The following is a 14,144-nucleotide window of genomic DNA, read 5'->3' on the forward strand; positions in this document are numbered from 1 at the left end:
AACATAGCCACCCAACTGGCTTGTTTGGTTCCTTTTGGGATTTACTGTGAGTGTAGCTAGGTCATTGTGGAAAAACGCACAATTCAGCATTTCAGCACTGACTGGATGACATAAGAATGGCATCAAAACAGATGCCATCCATTTTCTATATTAGTGAGCAAATGCATAAATTATTCTGGTGACATGATCTGATAAAATGTCCTTTCACAAAAGACATCTCCGTTAAGGTCATAATACTAGTGCCATCTTCTTCAGATGTTCTTATTATCGCCTGTTGTGATAGGGGTGGGATTAAAATGGGGGCAAATGCAGTGATTGGCTATGATAACCGCCCTCGCTCACGCTCTTTCCGTTTTGTCTGTGCGCGCAGGCCCAGTGACCTCTCTGATATTTTATTTACTCCTGAAATCCAAGATGGCCACCTTGAATGTCTCGATCCCATAGCAATTGAGGATGCAAGTAGCTACCGAAAAAACAACTTTTCCCCGACCATATCATCCCCTGAAATTCAAATCGAATTGTGCGGATGACCCCCTTACATCTTATTAGCCACTAAATAGCCATAGCATTTTCGCGCAAACCCCTTAAATTTGCCAATTTGAAGTAGTTTCGCGAAGTAGCTCGCGCTGTCGCTGTCTGTCCGAAGCGAGGTTCAGACAGGCAGCACATCCAAATGGCCGAACCGAGAAAAGTACAATTTGTCACCCTCTCGGCCTTCGCTGCTGGATCAGCCACGGAGACTAGGAAACGCCGGTTGGAGGATGACGAGGTCGACATCGACTTGGATGCGGACGGTGAGGGCGATACGAAAGCGTCCGGGGCAGATGGTAGCGGTGGGCTTTTCGGCAAAACTAGTAGTGACAAGGACAACGCTGAAGGAAAACGGATTACCGTACGATTGAACCTATCTCTGTCCGAGCCCAGCGATCAATCGTCGGCCGAGTTTAACTACAGCGAACTCATCCAAAACATCCAGGTATGACTCCTTCTGTTTGGCCAAGAAAGACATGGATCAACATCAGTTGATTTTATTAACTTGGTTAGTGGGGACTTGTTAAAAGATAGGATATGAAAGTGGGTGTATCTTGTCTTTCCACGGACTAGCGTGGTCGGTGGGAGGAAATTACTAGTCACGGACATCACACAAAAGACCCTAACTCAGCCATTCATTAAGCCATTCACTCAAATCACTTGGTACTCAACTCGAACGGCACGTCAAGATTACAGTTGTAGGCACGCCTTATGCACATGCAGTGATAAAGGTTGTCTGGCGCTACCTATTTCCTGTTCTTGTTAACTTGCCAACTCTCTTGTTAGTTTACACCAGCCATACAGCCATTAATATGGCACGTAGGATAAGTGCCCCAGTACAGTTGAGTTTAGCCTCCTATGGGTGATATATTGATGATCAGTCAGTGCTGAATAGATGGAGTAGGTTTGGAAGTACAAGGATGTAGCCTAAAGCGAGTTATGCAAATATCGGTATTATGTTATCAAGACACTCAGTGGTGTGTACAGACATCATTGCATGGTACAGTAGTTTACTCTTTTTTTGTTACATATTCGCATTTAGATTATGCTGAATATATAATACATTGTTCTCAAACTTGTAATTACAAGTGATACTACTACTTTATAAACCAGCTGTAAATCGAAATACAAATGCTTCCTCACCAATGCTATTTGGGCAATATGATTGCATGACAATATGCTTTTCATCCGGTACAATAACAACACAATATTATTTGTTACTTTGTTCATTGTTTGTTTATTGTGGGTAAGTCCATTTCTTTTCCAGTAGTTACACTTTTCTTCACCCATTCCCCCCCCTTTCTAGGCAAAAAAGATCACTCCTCCTCCAGCTCCAACTCAGACTCCAACTCTTTTTATCCTGCCTCCTGCCCTTGACCCTAGCGACCATTTCAACGATGACGAGAAAGAACGACTGCAGGTGGAGGCCCTGGCCAAGAAGTTTGAGAACAAATATGTATGTTATTTTTTGGAGCCGTGGTAAAACTTTGTGCTCTAATAACTCCACTTATAAGATACGAGTTTTAAGATTAGTTTGACTTTTTTATCTGGTTAATAGCTAGTTGTACTAAGTTATAAGCCTGTTATATCTGGTTATAAGCCATTTTTATCTCATTTATGACCACTGGTTATACAGTATGTACATGTGAAAGTATGTATCGTCTGTGACACAGGGCAATGCAAATGCAGCAGGAAAGAAGAAGAGGAAGGATAGAATGCAGGATCTGATTGACATAGGCTTCGGCTACGACGAGACGGACCCTTTTATTGACAACTCAGAGGCTGTAAGTATCCCTTTTTTTTTTTACCTTTTACATCCCTTCACGTGGAGAAGGCATGTTAGGCTGTATTATAGGCGGAGAAAATAGGAATCTGCTCTATTCTGGCGAACTTTGCTCTGGAGTTTCGCTTCCTGTTTGGAGCATGCTTAAGACTGTCAATCAACCACAGCACAAATTTGCACAAGCAATCAACCTCACCCCATAAATACTAACCTACATCCACCACAGTGACATGTTGTTGTTTTTTTGTCAGAGACTCATTGAAGTTACTCTGTGTTCTGCATCTATGCTCTCCTGTGTGCTATGAATGTAACGGCTGCCATTTTGTTTTGTGTGACAGTATGACGAGCTGGTCCCAGCCTCCCTGACTACCAAGCTGGGAGGGTTCTACATCAACACGGGCACGTTGCAGTTCAGAGCTGCTTCCGAGTCAGAGGGAGAGGACGGGGGCAAGGATGTCAAACCCAGAGTAAGGGTGGGATACTGGCATGAAGTATTGTATACAGTGAAATTACACTATATTAGTCATTTGGGGTCAATTCCATTTCAGTGATGTCAATTCAGGAAGTAAACAGAAATTCGAATTCATTCAAAATCAATGAAAAAATCTATGAATTTTTGTCTACTTACTGAATTGATGAGAATAATTGACCCCATCCCTGATAGTATGACAAACCTGCTTTATTTGTGTTTATCCAACTGGTTGTTTTGGTTTTTCATGAATTGGGTCTGTGCCTTCCGGTGGTAGCAGGAGCTGAAGGATGGCGAGGAGCAAGTGATCAAGAGACGAAGGAGGAAAGAAGGAAACAATTTGGAGGAGAAGAAACCCCGGAAGAACAGAGTGCCCAAACCAGGGTGAGATGATAGGATAATGGGATGGATAAATCGCTGCTTCTTGTGCCTGTCAGGCATGTCTGTACCTTCACAAATTACAATTTGAGATAGAATGGTTGTTGAATAATTCAGATGATTTTGTTCTTGCTGTAAGAGCAAATCATCTAAGGGGACATTGTGGTTCTATGCATATTTCTCAAATAGAACTGAGCACGTTGCAAGAACCATTCCTCAAAATGTCTTGTAATGGTTTTTGAATCCGTTTTTATACCTCCCCGTGTCAAACCCTATCAAATGTGCACTGAAATTGATATGTATGCACTTCAGCATAGAATACAATAGACACATTCATCATATAGATATATTTTTGTTCATTCCAACCCATGCACAGATATGTCTAACTATGACATGATACGCTGTGATGCTCTCTCTGAATGGCTCGTGGGCTTGTGTGACAGGCCAAGTGTCCTTAACAAAGGCTCCATTAGCTACGCTCTGATAGGCTGATCACTCCGCTGCCATAAATACTCCTATTCCCAGAAATAGACCAGCAGATATTATGAGACTGTTGTTTCCCTTGTATCATATTGAAAATACATGGCCTTGCTTATAGGTTTCTTTTCTTCGAGATTACACATCAGAACTTCCCTCACAATTTTCTCTCTCCTTCCTCTTTCTTCATTCTCTCACCCTCTCCTCTTTCCCCTCTTCACCCCTCTCTCTTGTCTTTCTGATCCAGAGTGTCGTCTCTGATGAACATCCACCGGCCAGAGAAGAAGAAGAGGAAGAAGCTGATGAAGGACTCCTTGTGCTTGGCAGCCATGTTGCGCCGCTTCACCCGGGAGAAGCAGGAGATGAGGAAGATGAACCCCACCGCGCCCCACTCCGGCATGGGTAGCTCCGTGGCAAACGCCCCGCGAGCCAACCACCTGCTGGCTAACTCCCACCTGCACGCTAATGCGGCTAACAACGACGTCTCGTTGGCCGAGCTCACCGCGGACCCCGCCATGATGTCACTGCTGGGCTCGGCAAATGAGAAGGAGCTCCAGGATCTTCTGGGTGACCTGGACTTCGGCCTTCTGGACAGCTCGGCTAATCCGCACGTGGCCACGCCCGGGAGAGAGAATGGCCTGATGGGAATTGGAGTTTCAGGGCCGAAGCCGAGTGGGGGCGAGTTAGGGAGGGGGCTGGGGGTTTCAGGGGGTCTCCTACACCCACCTCCACTCCCTGACGGCCTGCCTGCCCCCCTCATCAAGCGCATCGAGGACCTGCGGGCGGTGAGTCGCACTGATGGGGCTTTTCCAGTTTATCATAGATTTGTTTATTTGGTTATTCAATGTTTATGTGATCATCCCTTGATTTAATTGTTGAGTAACTTCCTAGAATTTTGTACAGTTGAAATGTGTGGCAGACATTTTCTTAAACCATGATGATATCACTTAAAATAGTGTTTCAGTTCTTGGAAGATTTGTAATGCATTTCTTGACAGGCTGATAAAAATGCAAGGAGAGGTTAGAGAGGAGCAGAGCAGAAAGGAAGAACGGATGAGAGCAAAACACATGAAAGAAAGGTAGACTAGCAACAGACAACTGGTGGCCAAAAGGGAGAGAGAAGAAAGAGAGAGTGACAAATCAAGGATGAGCGAAAACTGTCAAGATGACGATGCAGCCATTTTGAAACTGACACGGAAGGCTCCTTTTTGTTTTTGTGCGTCTTTCCATGGAAGACAGTATGCTCACCAACCTCTTTTCTTCACAGGCCTCTCGTCAGTTTGATCAAGAGGGAAGGAAGAAATTCTTCACCCTAGATATGAATAACATCCTACTGGAGTGAGTTTGTTATTCTTTTGGCACATTGTACATCTCTCTCCGTCTCCACCCTGAATGGGTCATACTGCTGATATTGGAGTCGATTGTTCATCTTTTTTCCTGGCTTTTTCACCCCCACTCTGTTCTATATTTCTCCCAACATCTTTCTCTCTCGCTCAAATTGTTTTATTCTTTGTCGTCTCTTCCTCATCCCTTTTCCTTGCTTACCATCTTTCTCTCTCCATCCCCCCTTTCTCTCACTCCTGTTAATTCCCTCTGTTGCTCCTCTCCTCTCCCTTCCCTCCACTCTCTCCTCCCCCAGTATTGAGCTGCAGGTGCAGGAGCAGCCGATGGGGCTACGCGGGGAGGTGTATTCTCACCTGGAGGCCTTTGTGCCCTGCAATAAGGAGGCCCTGCTCAAACGCCTCAAGAAGCTTAGCCTCAACATCCAGGATGACCGTCTGCGTACGCCCCTGCTGAAGCTGAAGCTGGCTGTGTGCAGTGTGATGCCCGAGCAGATCCAACGATACAACATGGACTGCATGGTCAAGGCTGCCAAGTAAGAAGATTACAATACTCCATAGTGTACTGCACCCAAACTCAACAGGCGGACCGCGGACCCAGAAAGGGGTCAATACGGACCGCCGGTCCCGACTTTACATTTGTCATTTTTCTACATTTGGTATTGCGTTGGGCAGTTTGTCATTCCCTGACAGAGAGCTATTTTGATTTAGTACCTGTCAGAAATGTCCAGTTGATCAAATAGCCCATGTTAGGTAGATGGGTAGGCCCAGGGGCCTCGACCCCCCGCGGGCCCCCATTTGATTTTGTTGAGTCATTCACTCAGGTATCATATGGTAAAATGTGTAGAAGTGCAGGAAATTAGCTTTAAAACGGCAACATTTTCTCTCCACCAATAGAAGGATGTGAACAGTTTGTAGTTGTTGAGTGGGGGTTTGTTACTATGCCAATAAATGACAAAATTCATCCTGACCTTCTTAAAGCCACCTAGGAAATTTGTATGACTGGACCTTCTTAAATAGCAGTTGAGTACCCCTGGTATACTGTAATGCTATATCGCTTATCCATAACGGTTGTTTGGTTATTTTTAGTGCTCTACTCTGCTTGTGTTCATCACTGCTTTCATTTATATGCTTCTCTGCCTCTGCGGGAATATATTGAGGTTGGTAGAATATGTTGGTTCTGAGGTGTGTGTGTGTTGGACCCTAGCAGGCAGCAGCCTGGAGAGGGAGAGAAGAACGGATCAGAGGAGGAGGACGAGGGGAAGCCGGGGAAGAGGATGATGGGCCCACGGAAGAAGTTTGTCTGGGACGACAAGCTCAGGTAATGGACCCTCAATCAAATCTTATTTATTTGTCAGTTGTCAAAAAGTGCTTTTATAGTAATCCGGCCTAGACACTAAAGAAATTCTCGAGCGAAGTCATACAGAAAATGTCTGATTTGAAACGATAATTGATTAGTAAGCTTTCTTTGTGTGTGTGTGTGTGTGTGTGTGTGTGTGTGTGTGTGTGTGTGTGTGTGTGTGTGTGTGTGTGTGTGTGTGTGTGTGTGTGTGTGTGTGTGTGTGTGTGTGTGTGTGTGTAGGTCGCTGCTGTGTAACCTGGTGCGTGTGAAGTTGAGTTGCTATGAACTGGAGTCGTCTCAGTGCTCTCTCTCCGTGGAGGATTACCTCAAGGCCTTCATGGAGAACGAGGTCAAACCACTGTGGCCCAAGGGCTGGATGCAGGCCAGGATGCTGTTCAAGGAGAGCCGTGTTGTACACAGTCACCTCACTGTCAACATGTAAGTTATCTCAACTATAGTTGGACTTTATAAATAAGTTGGCTTTAAAATGGCAATTATACATTTTATTGTATAAATGCCTGATTGATAGATCACATTTTATTGGTCGCATACACATATTTCGCAGATGTTATTGCGGGTGGAGCGAAATGCTTGTCTTCCCAGCTCCAACAGTACAGTAATATCTAACAACAATACACACAAATCTAAAAAGTAAAGTAATGGGGTTCAGAAATATTAGGACAAGCAATGTCTGAGTCCGGAGTATAAATAAACAGTGCCTTCGGAAAGTATTCAGACCCCTTGACTTTTGTTACTCGACAGCCTTATTTTAAAATTGATGAAATACAATTTTTTCCTCGTCAGTTGACACACATTACCCCATAATGACAAAGTCTAAACAGGTTTTTAGAAATTTTTCTCAAAATTGAAAAACAGAAATATCTTATTTACATAAGTATTCAGACCCTTTGCTCTGAGACTCGAAATTGAGCTCAGGTACATCTGTTTCCATTGATCATTTTTGATCATTCTACAACTCAGTTGGAGTACTCCAGTGGTAAATTATATTGATTGGACATGATTTGGAAAGGCACAGTTGACACTGCATGTCAGAGCAAAAAACAAGCGTTGAGGTCTAAGGAATTGTCCGTAGAGCTCCGAGACAGGATTTTGTTGAGGCACAGATGTAGAGAAGTGTACCAAAAAATGTTTGCAGCATTGAAGGTCCCCAAGAACACAGTGGCCTCCATCATTCTTAAATGGAAGAAGTTTGGAACCACCAAATTTCTTGCTAGAGCTGGCTGACCGACCAAACTGAGCAATCAGGGGAGAAGGACCTTGGTCAGTGAGGTGTTTCTCTATGGAGATGGGAGAACCTTCCAGAAGGACAACCATCTCTGCAGCACTCCACCAATCAGGCCTTTATGGTAGAGTGGCCAGACAGAAGCCACGCCTCAGTAAAAGTCACATGACCGCCCGCTTGGATTTTGCCAAAAGGCACCTAAAGATTCTCAGACCATGAGAAACATGATTCTCTGGTCTGATGAAACCAAGATTGAACTCTTTGGCCTGAATGCCAAGCATTACGTCTGGAGGAAACCTGGCACCATCCCTACGGTGAAGCATGGGGGTGGCAGCATCATGCTGTGGGGATATTTTTAAGCGACAGGAACTGGAAGACCAGTCAGGATCGAGGGAAAGATGAACGGAGCAAAGAGATCCTTGATGAAAACCTGCTCCAGAGCACTCAGGAACTCAGACTGGGGCGAAGGTTCACCTTCCAACAGGATCCGCAGAGAAGAATAGGAGAACTCCCCAAATACAGGTGTGCCAAGCTTCTAGTGTCATACCCAAGAAGACTCGAGGCTGTAATCACTGGCAAAGGTGCTTCAACAAAGTACTGAGTAACGGGTCTGAATACTTATGTAAACATTATTTCCGTTTACCTGTTTTTGCTTTGTGATAATGGGTTTGTAGATTGATTGTAGATTGATGAGGGGGAAAACTATATAGACACACACACACACACACACAGTATGTGATGGGATGTATAGACTATATGGATAGAAGATGTACAGAATATCTGAAGAAACAGATGATCGATTGACGGATTAGCATTCCTGTGCGGATGTTAACTTAACACACCATTGGTTTCTCTGTCCAGGGTCAAGAAAAGGATGGTCCCCACCCCCAGGGCTAAAGCAAAGGTGAGTGACATCTCTTCGCTCTCAATTCACATTTGTAACCTTTTCTACAAGATGGTTATTTGGTATTTCTTGCGGTGCCATATGTTCTGATGCGGGTCTAATGCGAACCTTTGTCCTTTCCCTGTGTTCCAGGAGGGCCAATGGATCCAGCAGAGGCCTAATCTCCCCACCGCCACCACCCCTTCTCTCCCCCACGTCCCCTCCACCCCCTCCGTCATCCAGGCCCGAGGGACCTGCTCGTCCCCCTCGGAGCCCATCTGCCTGTCCGACTCGCTGGACGAGGACCTCCGCGCCCCCTCCCTGGATTCCGTCTCCCACGCCCTCGCCTTCCTCAGCCAAGCCGCCAAGGGCCTGGGTCCCCACGGCAGCGTCACTGACCTCACCCTCACCTCCCCCCTCTCCCCTCCGCCTCTCCAGTTCCCCAACTCCTCCCCCCCCTCCATCACCCCTCACTACTCCCCCTCGTCTTCCCTACTCACCTCACATTCTCTTTCCAAGATAAACGCCAACACGTCGACGACGGTGACGATGCCATCGATGGCCAACATTAAGACCACGCTATCTACCTCTCCCTCCACTTCCACGGCGTCGGCGGCTCGCATGCAGCTCGCGGGGGCCACGTTGGTGTCCCGTGGCGCCGACGGAGTGTACGGCGTGATGAAAGGGGCAGGCTCTATGGGACAGACTCAGAGACACAATGTCAGCATGGCGACCGCCACTCACAGGCAAGGGGGCATGACCGGAGGGAGTAAGCTCCACCCACCGTCGTCCCCCTCCCCGCCCACCAAGCAGCGGCCCCCTCCCACAGCCTCTCCGCTCCTGCCCCCCCATCAGAAGGTCGCCCTGGGCATGGTGGTGGCAACACCAGGACTGGGGAAGAGCAGTGTCAAAGCCAACAACAGCAGTAACGGCGGTGCCATGATGAGCAACATGCCCTCCTCCTCCCCTCAGTCCCGTGCCACCAACTCCCACTCACACCCCCAGCAGCTCAACTCCAAGAGCCCCCAGCAGCTCAACTCCAAGAGCCCCCAGCAACCCTCCTACCTCACCTCCACGGTGGGCTCTTCACCCTCCCAGTCCCCCTTCCACCACCAGGGCAAATCCAAGCCCCACCACCAGTCCAACTTCATCACCCCCATGCAGGCAACCCTCACCAAGTCCTCCCACAGCAACAACTCCTCCCCCATCATCAAGCTCACCCCTCGCCCCCCCGCCCCCACCCCTCCTCCCATCTCCTCCCCTTCCTCCTCCTCTTCCAACCTCCTCTCTCACTCTCAAATGATCTCCAGCCCTCTCCAGTACCAGTCCCCCAAGACTGCCGGCTTCCGCCCCCCATTTAGTGTCCAAGGTGGGGGTCAGGTAAAGCCGGGCCAGGGCAGTTATAGCTTCGCGGGGAGCCAGAAGGGTCCGTGTGTCATTAGCAGTAGTAGCGTTAGCAGCGCTAGCTCCAACAGCAGCCCCATGCGCATGTCGCCCGTCACCAGTGGCCCGGACAACAGCCCCTCCCCCTCCGGCACGGTCTCGACCAGTCACGGACAGAGACAGAGGGCCGTGGGCGGATCCAAGGCTGTAGGCAGCCGGGTGCCCACGGTGACCATGGCCACACCCTCCGTCACCTCACACCTGACGCAGGTGAGTCAGCCAATCACAGGCGGCCAGAAAAAGTGTCAAGAAGAGTGAAAAACAGGATCAAGAGTACCTCTTAGATACTGACTGCATTTGTCTCGCTAGAGTTTTGAGTCTGTTCTGCAAAGACTTGGCCAAGTAGTCAGAACAGAACAGAAGGGAAGAGATTGTGTCAGGCACCTTACAAGTCACCTGATCCCCTCTCTCTCTCTCTCTCTCTCTCTCTCTCTCTCTCTCTCTCTCTCTCTCTCTCTCTCTCTCTCTCTCTTCCCCCCCAGGTGTCAGCTGGCAGTCCCCTCTTGGGCGGACCACTTGGCTTTGGCATGTTGGGGGGGCTGGTGCCCGTCTCACTGCCCTTCCAGTTCCCCTCGCTGCTCAACTTCACTCCTCCTGGAGCCCCGGGGGTCAGCGGCCTGGGCACGGGCGCCAACTCAGGATACAGCCTCTCACAGAGCGACTTAATGGGTGAGTAAGTGGCAACTGGTGCCCAACTGGCAGTGGCTCCACAAGACTGTGATCTTTCAAAGCACCGGGCATGCAAATGTATAGGATCAAAAATAAAGCATTTGTTCTCTCTGTTCTCTCCGCTTCAGTAGAACTTCTAGGGCTCTTAATACCACTGAAAAAGTCTGTACTGTACATCATGATGTGGTAAAGGTCTTTAGAATTTACTACTTCATTAGTATGACATTTTATTGGATACATTTGATCAAATGACAAAGAAAATCAGTGTTTATTAAGATGGCAAAATAAATGGAGCCGCAGTTAGATTTGTTTGTGGTCCCTTGAGATTCATCTAGTCTTAGTTTGTGTTACTCATGGTCAGTGTTGTGGTGTGCAGTGTGTGTGTGCGTGCTGTGGATCCATATCAGCTCTCTCACTGTAACCCTCTTGCCCTGCCTGTCTTGTTTTCTCATCCAATCCCTCCCTCCTTCTCCCCCTCCGTCCATCATCCATCCATCCTCTCCTTCCTTCACTCCTGTGTTCTTTAATCCCCCTTTAATCTGCCCCCACTTTCTGATTTGATGCTTTACTCAAATATTCTACTTTCATCTTTTAATGTTCCTTTTCTCACCTTTATTCTCCTCAACCCCTTCCCCCTCTCCATTCTTCCCTTTTTTTTACCTCCTCACTCTTTCTTCTCCTCTGTCCATCCCTCCCTCCATCTCTCCTCAGATCTGTATAAGAGTCTCCAGTCAGGGTCACAGGCTGCTCTACCTCCTCACTTGCAGCTTGCTTTCTCAGGTAAACTTCACACCTCCTCCTCCCGTGCTTCTCTCCTCCTCCCTTACCTCCCTCTTCCCTTCCTCCATTTGTGTTGTTGTCATTCCCTGCGTCATGTTGATATCGCTCACTCACTATTTGGCTGTAAAATCTTCTTTCCCAACCTGTCTGCTTGCTTCAGTGTTAGTGGTGGTCTGCATGCCTGTGTTACTGCATGACTAGGTTAACACTAGAAGCACGTGTCTTGTCTGTCGATGAAGCATACCCTCCCTGTGTGTTGGGTGTTTGGTATGTTTCTGCATCTTCTTGTATTTACACATTTACACAATTATTTGAACCCCCCCCCCCTTCCTCAGATGCGAACCAAAGCCAGGGTGGCGACATGAAGAGGAAGTCCCACTGACCAATAGAGACGGAGGACAGAGAGTGACATCGAGACATCCACTAGGAACACTTTGATTGGACAGATGGACACAATGATGTAATAATATAGGGGGGGAGGAGCCTTCTTCCCTCAATATGGACCTGAAGAATCAATTCCCCCTCACCATGACAATTTATGACTTTAATTTAACTGTATTTTTATGATTACTGGGTATAAAATGGACTTGGGGTGAATGTGGACCTGGGGTGATAATGAAACTTTTTTCCTTATATTTTTTTCTTGTCAACATGTTTACATGACCGACCTTTATCACTGTGGAATGAGGACAGGGTTGTATTCATTAGGCTCCAAACGTAGAAAAAAAAAATACAGAAACAAGGACGGACTGCCTGAACACTCGTTTTCGTTTAAAAAGCGTTTTGCTATGTTGTGTACCAACGGAGCGCACATACCGCAACGAATGTCGATCTATCTGCCGGTCGTTCGGTGCGGTCTGTTTTACGGACCACCCCGCCAGTGAGGGTCTGATTGCTGACATTTTCGCTCGATTCTACATGTAGAATCAGTTTGCAAATTTGGCTGGCACTCTGTTCAGAGGTGCTAAGTAGTCTCTGCCTGCAAACGCTACCAGTGTGTCCGTTCCTTAATGAAAACCACCCAGGAGAGGGAATACGCTGTTAGCGAAGTCATTTAATTAGAATTTAAGTCTGTTTATATTTTTTCTTGTCTAAAGCAGATTTGAGTATAAATTATTTTTTGGTCGTTGTCTTGACTCTCTGAGAAAGGTAGATGTTAACTTGTCTCCGATGTGAGATGGTGTGTCCATTGAGTTGTACTGTTTTAAAGTCGCCTCTGCTCCTCACAACTGACTGTTAAGGTAGTATAGCTAATATAAATATTGATAAATTATTTGTCATTTACACAGGGATAAAAAAATATATATATTTAGAGGTATGTGTGTGCCGGTGAGATTGAATGTGTGTACACAACCTACATATATTATATATTGTATTTTCTTTCCAGGTCAGTCTGTGCTGTGTGAATGTGTGAATTGCATATCCCCTTTTCTCTGTTGTGTGTGTTTGAGAGAGTGACTATTCCCCTCTCTTGTTCAGCGTGTCTTTGGTGCTGTGTAATCACACTGGACCTTGTCTGGAGAAAAAACTTGAACTGTAAAAGCTAGACTCCTCTTGGAGGGTGAGAGAGGGGACAGAGATGCGAGATTGTAGCCTACTTGAACTTTTTTTTAAATTGTAATTAATTTACTTTGTTAAAAAAAAAAACGCTTATCAACTCAAACACACAAAACTCAACACGACAAAACGCCTTAGTTTGTAAGTTTCATTAAAAGAACTATGCAGGACTATAAATGCTTCAATGCAAAAGTGCAAGTCGTCGCTTGGCTTTCAACCTCTTACTCAGCTGTCAATGTATTTCTGGGAGTTGGGAATGTTTGTGTGTACGTAAGTCTGAGTCCTTTTTCCCATCTAAAGAATTCTCCCTTCTCACCTACCGAATACCTCTCTGGAAACTGTTCTTCCTTACTCTCTTCCTATATCTGGGAAGATCTCAATAGCATTACTCCTCACTTCCTCTCTCCTAGTCTTCTTCTCAAAACCCATTGGGGGAGAAGGTCAGAGGGGAGGGACCTCTGGCTTTCTTGCCTCTGTCCATCTCTTATCATCCTTCGTCCCTCCTTCCAATGTCAGTATGAATGTCGACCAACTGCACCAAGAATGGTGCCAAAGATGAGTTTCCTAGCATATAGATGGGGTGCCTTGGTCAGTGTGCGTGTGTTCCTATCATTCTCTTTGAAATGCACCCATGAGTGTTGTCGGTGTGTGGTCTGTCAGGATGTCATGGTGAAAAGTTGTTTCTTTCTGTGACTGGAGCAGGGAGGTGACATTTTAAAGCTTTTGTGCTTTTGGGGCGGGTAAAGATTACATTTCATGGTAACTGGTTACTTAATTCGGTCTCTTTTGTAGATTATTTTTGTGTGTTGATTTATGGAATAAAATACCGTTGGTTTTCAATAGGTCCCGAGTCATTTCCTGTCTTCCGTCCTCCATTGTGACCGATGTCTTTCAAAAGAACACTTCTAGTTCTGAAGGTAGGGCAAAACTACACTCTCGAGACACCTGTTAACTTCCGTATTGCGGAAGTTAATTTAAAGAGAATGTTCCTGCCTTAAAGGTCGATTCCGATTGTCAGCTCAATCAGAATTTACCTTTACATTTGTAGTGTGCGATCTGTAACGCTTCAGATTGAATAGAGCCTTTTCATTTTTTTTGCCTTTAACTAGGCAAGTCAGTTAAGAACAAATTCTTATTCACAATGACAGCCTACCTCAGCCAACGCTGGTCCAATTGTGCACCGCCCTATGGCACTCCCAATCACGGCTGATGTGATACAGCCTGGATTCGAACCAGGGACTGTAGTGAAG

General features: G+C 46.4%; 1 protein-coding gene across 4 annotated transcripts; it reads left to right on the top strand.

Annotated features, from left to right (window-relative positions):
• The first annotated feature begins 383 nt into the window (after positions 1 to 383).
• LOC129836409 (ubinuclein-2-like) lies at positions 384 to 13,734 on the top strand. Of its 4 annotated transcripts, none has more exons than XM_055902532.1 (15): positions 384 to 976; positions 1,838 to 1,987; positions 2,205 to 2,315; positions 2,653 to 2,787; positions 3,064 to 3,167; positions 3,886 to 4,423; positions 4,905 to 4,975; positions 5,277 to 5,513; positions 6,185 to 6,298; positions 6,560 to 6,757; positions 8,424 to 8,466; positions 8,599 to 10,098; positions 10,371 to 10,557; positions 11,269 to 11,337; positions 11,673 to 13,734. In XM_055902532.1, exons 1-15 carry the CDS (start codon positions 674 to 676, stop codon positions 11,717 to 11,719), a joined length of 3,807 nt encoding a protein of 1,268 aa, XP_055758507.1. In that variant the 5' UTR covers positions 384 to 673; the 3' UTR covers positions 11,720 to 13,734. The 4 variants fall into 4 exon arrangements, with proteins under 4 accessions (XP_055758507.1, XP_055758515.1, XP_055758524.1 ...); XM_055902540.1 differs by having other exon boundaries at positions 2,653 to 2,781; positions 3,061 to 3,167; XM_055902549.1 differs by having other exon boundaries at positions 2,653 to 2,781.
• Positions 13,735 to 14,144: the final 410 nt, after the last annotated feature.

The sequence above is a fragment of the Salvelinus fontinalis genome, chromosome 3 (genome assembly GCF_029448725.1).
Source record: "Salvelinus fontinalis isolate EN_2023a chromosome 3, ASM2944872v1, whole genome shotgun sequence".
In the NCBI taxonomy this organism is placed as follows: Eukaryota; Metazoa; Chordata; class Actinopteri; order Salmoniformes; family Salmonidae; genus Salvelinus; species Salvelinus fontinalis.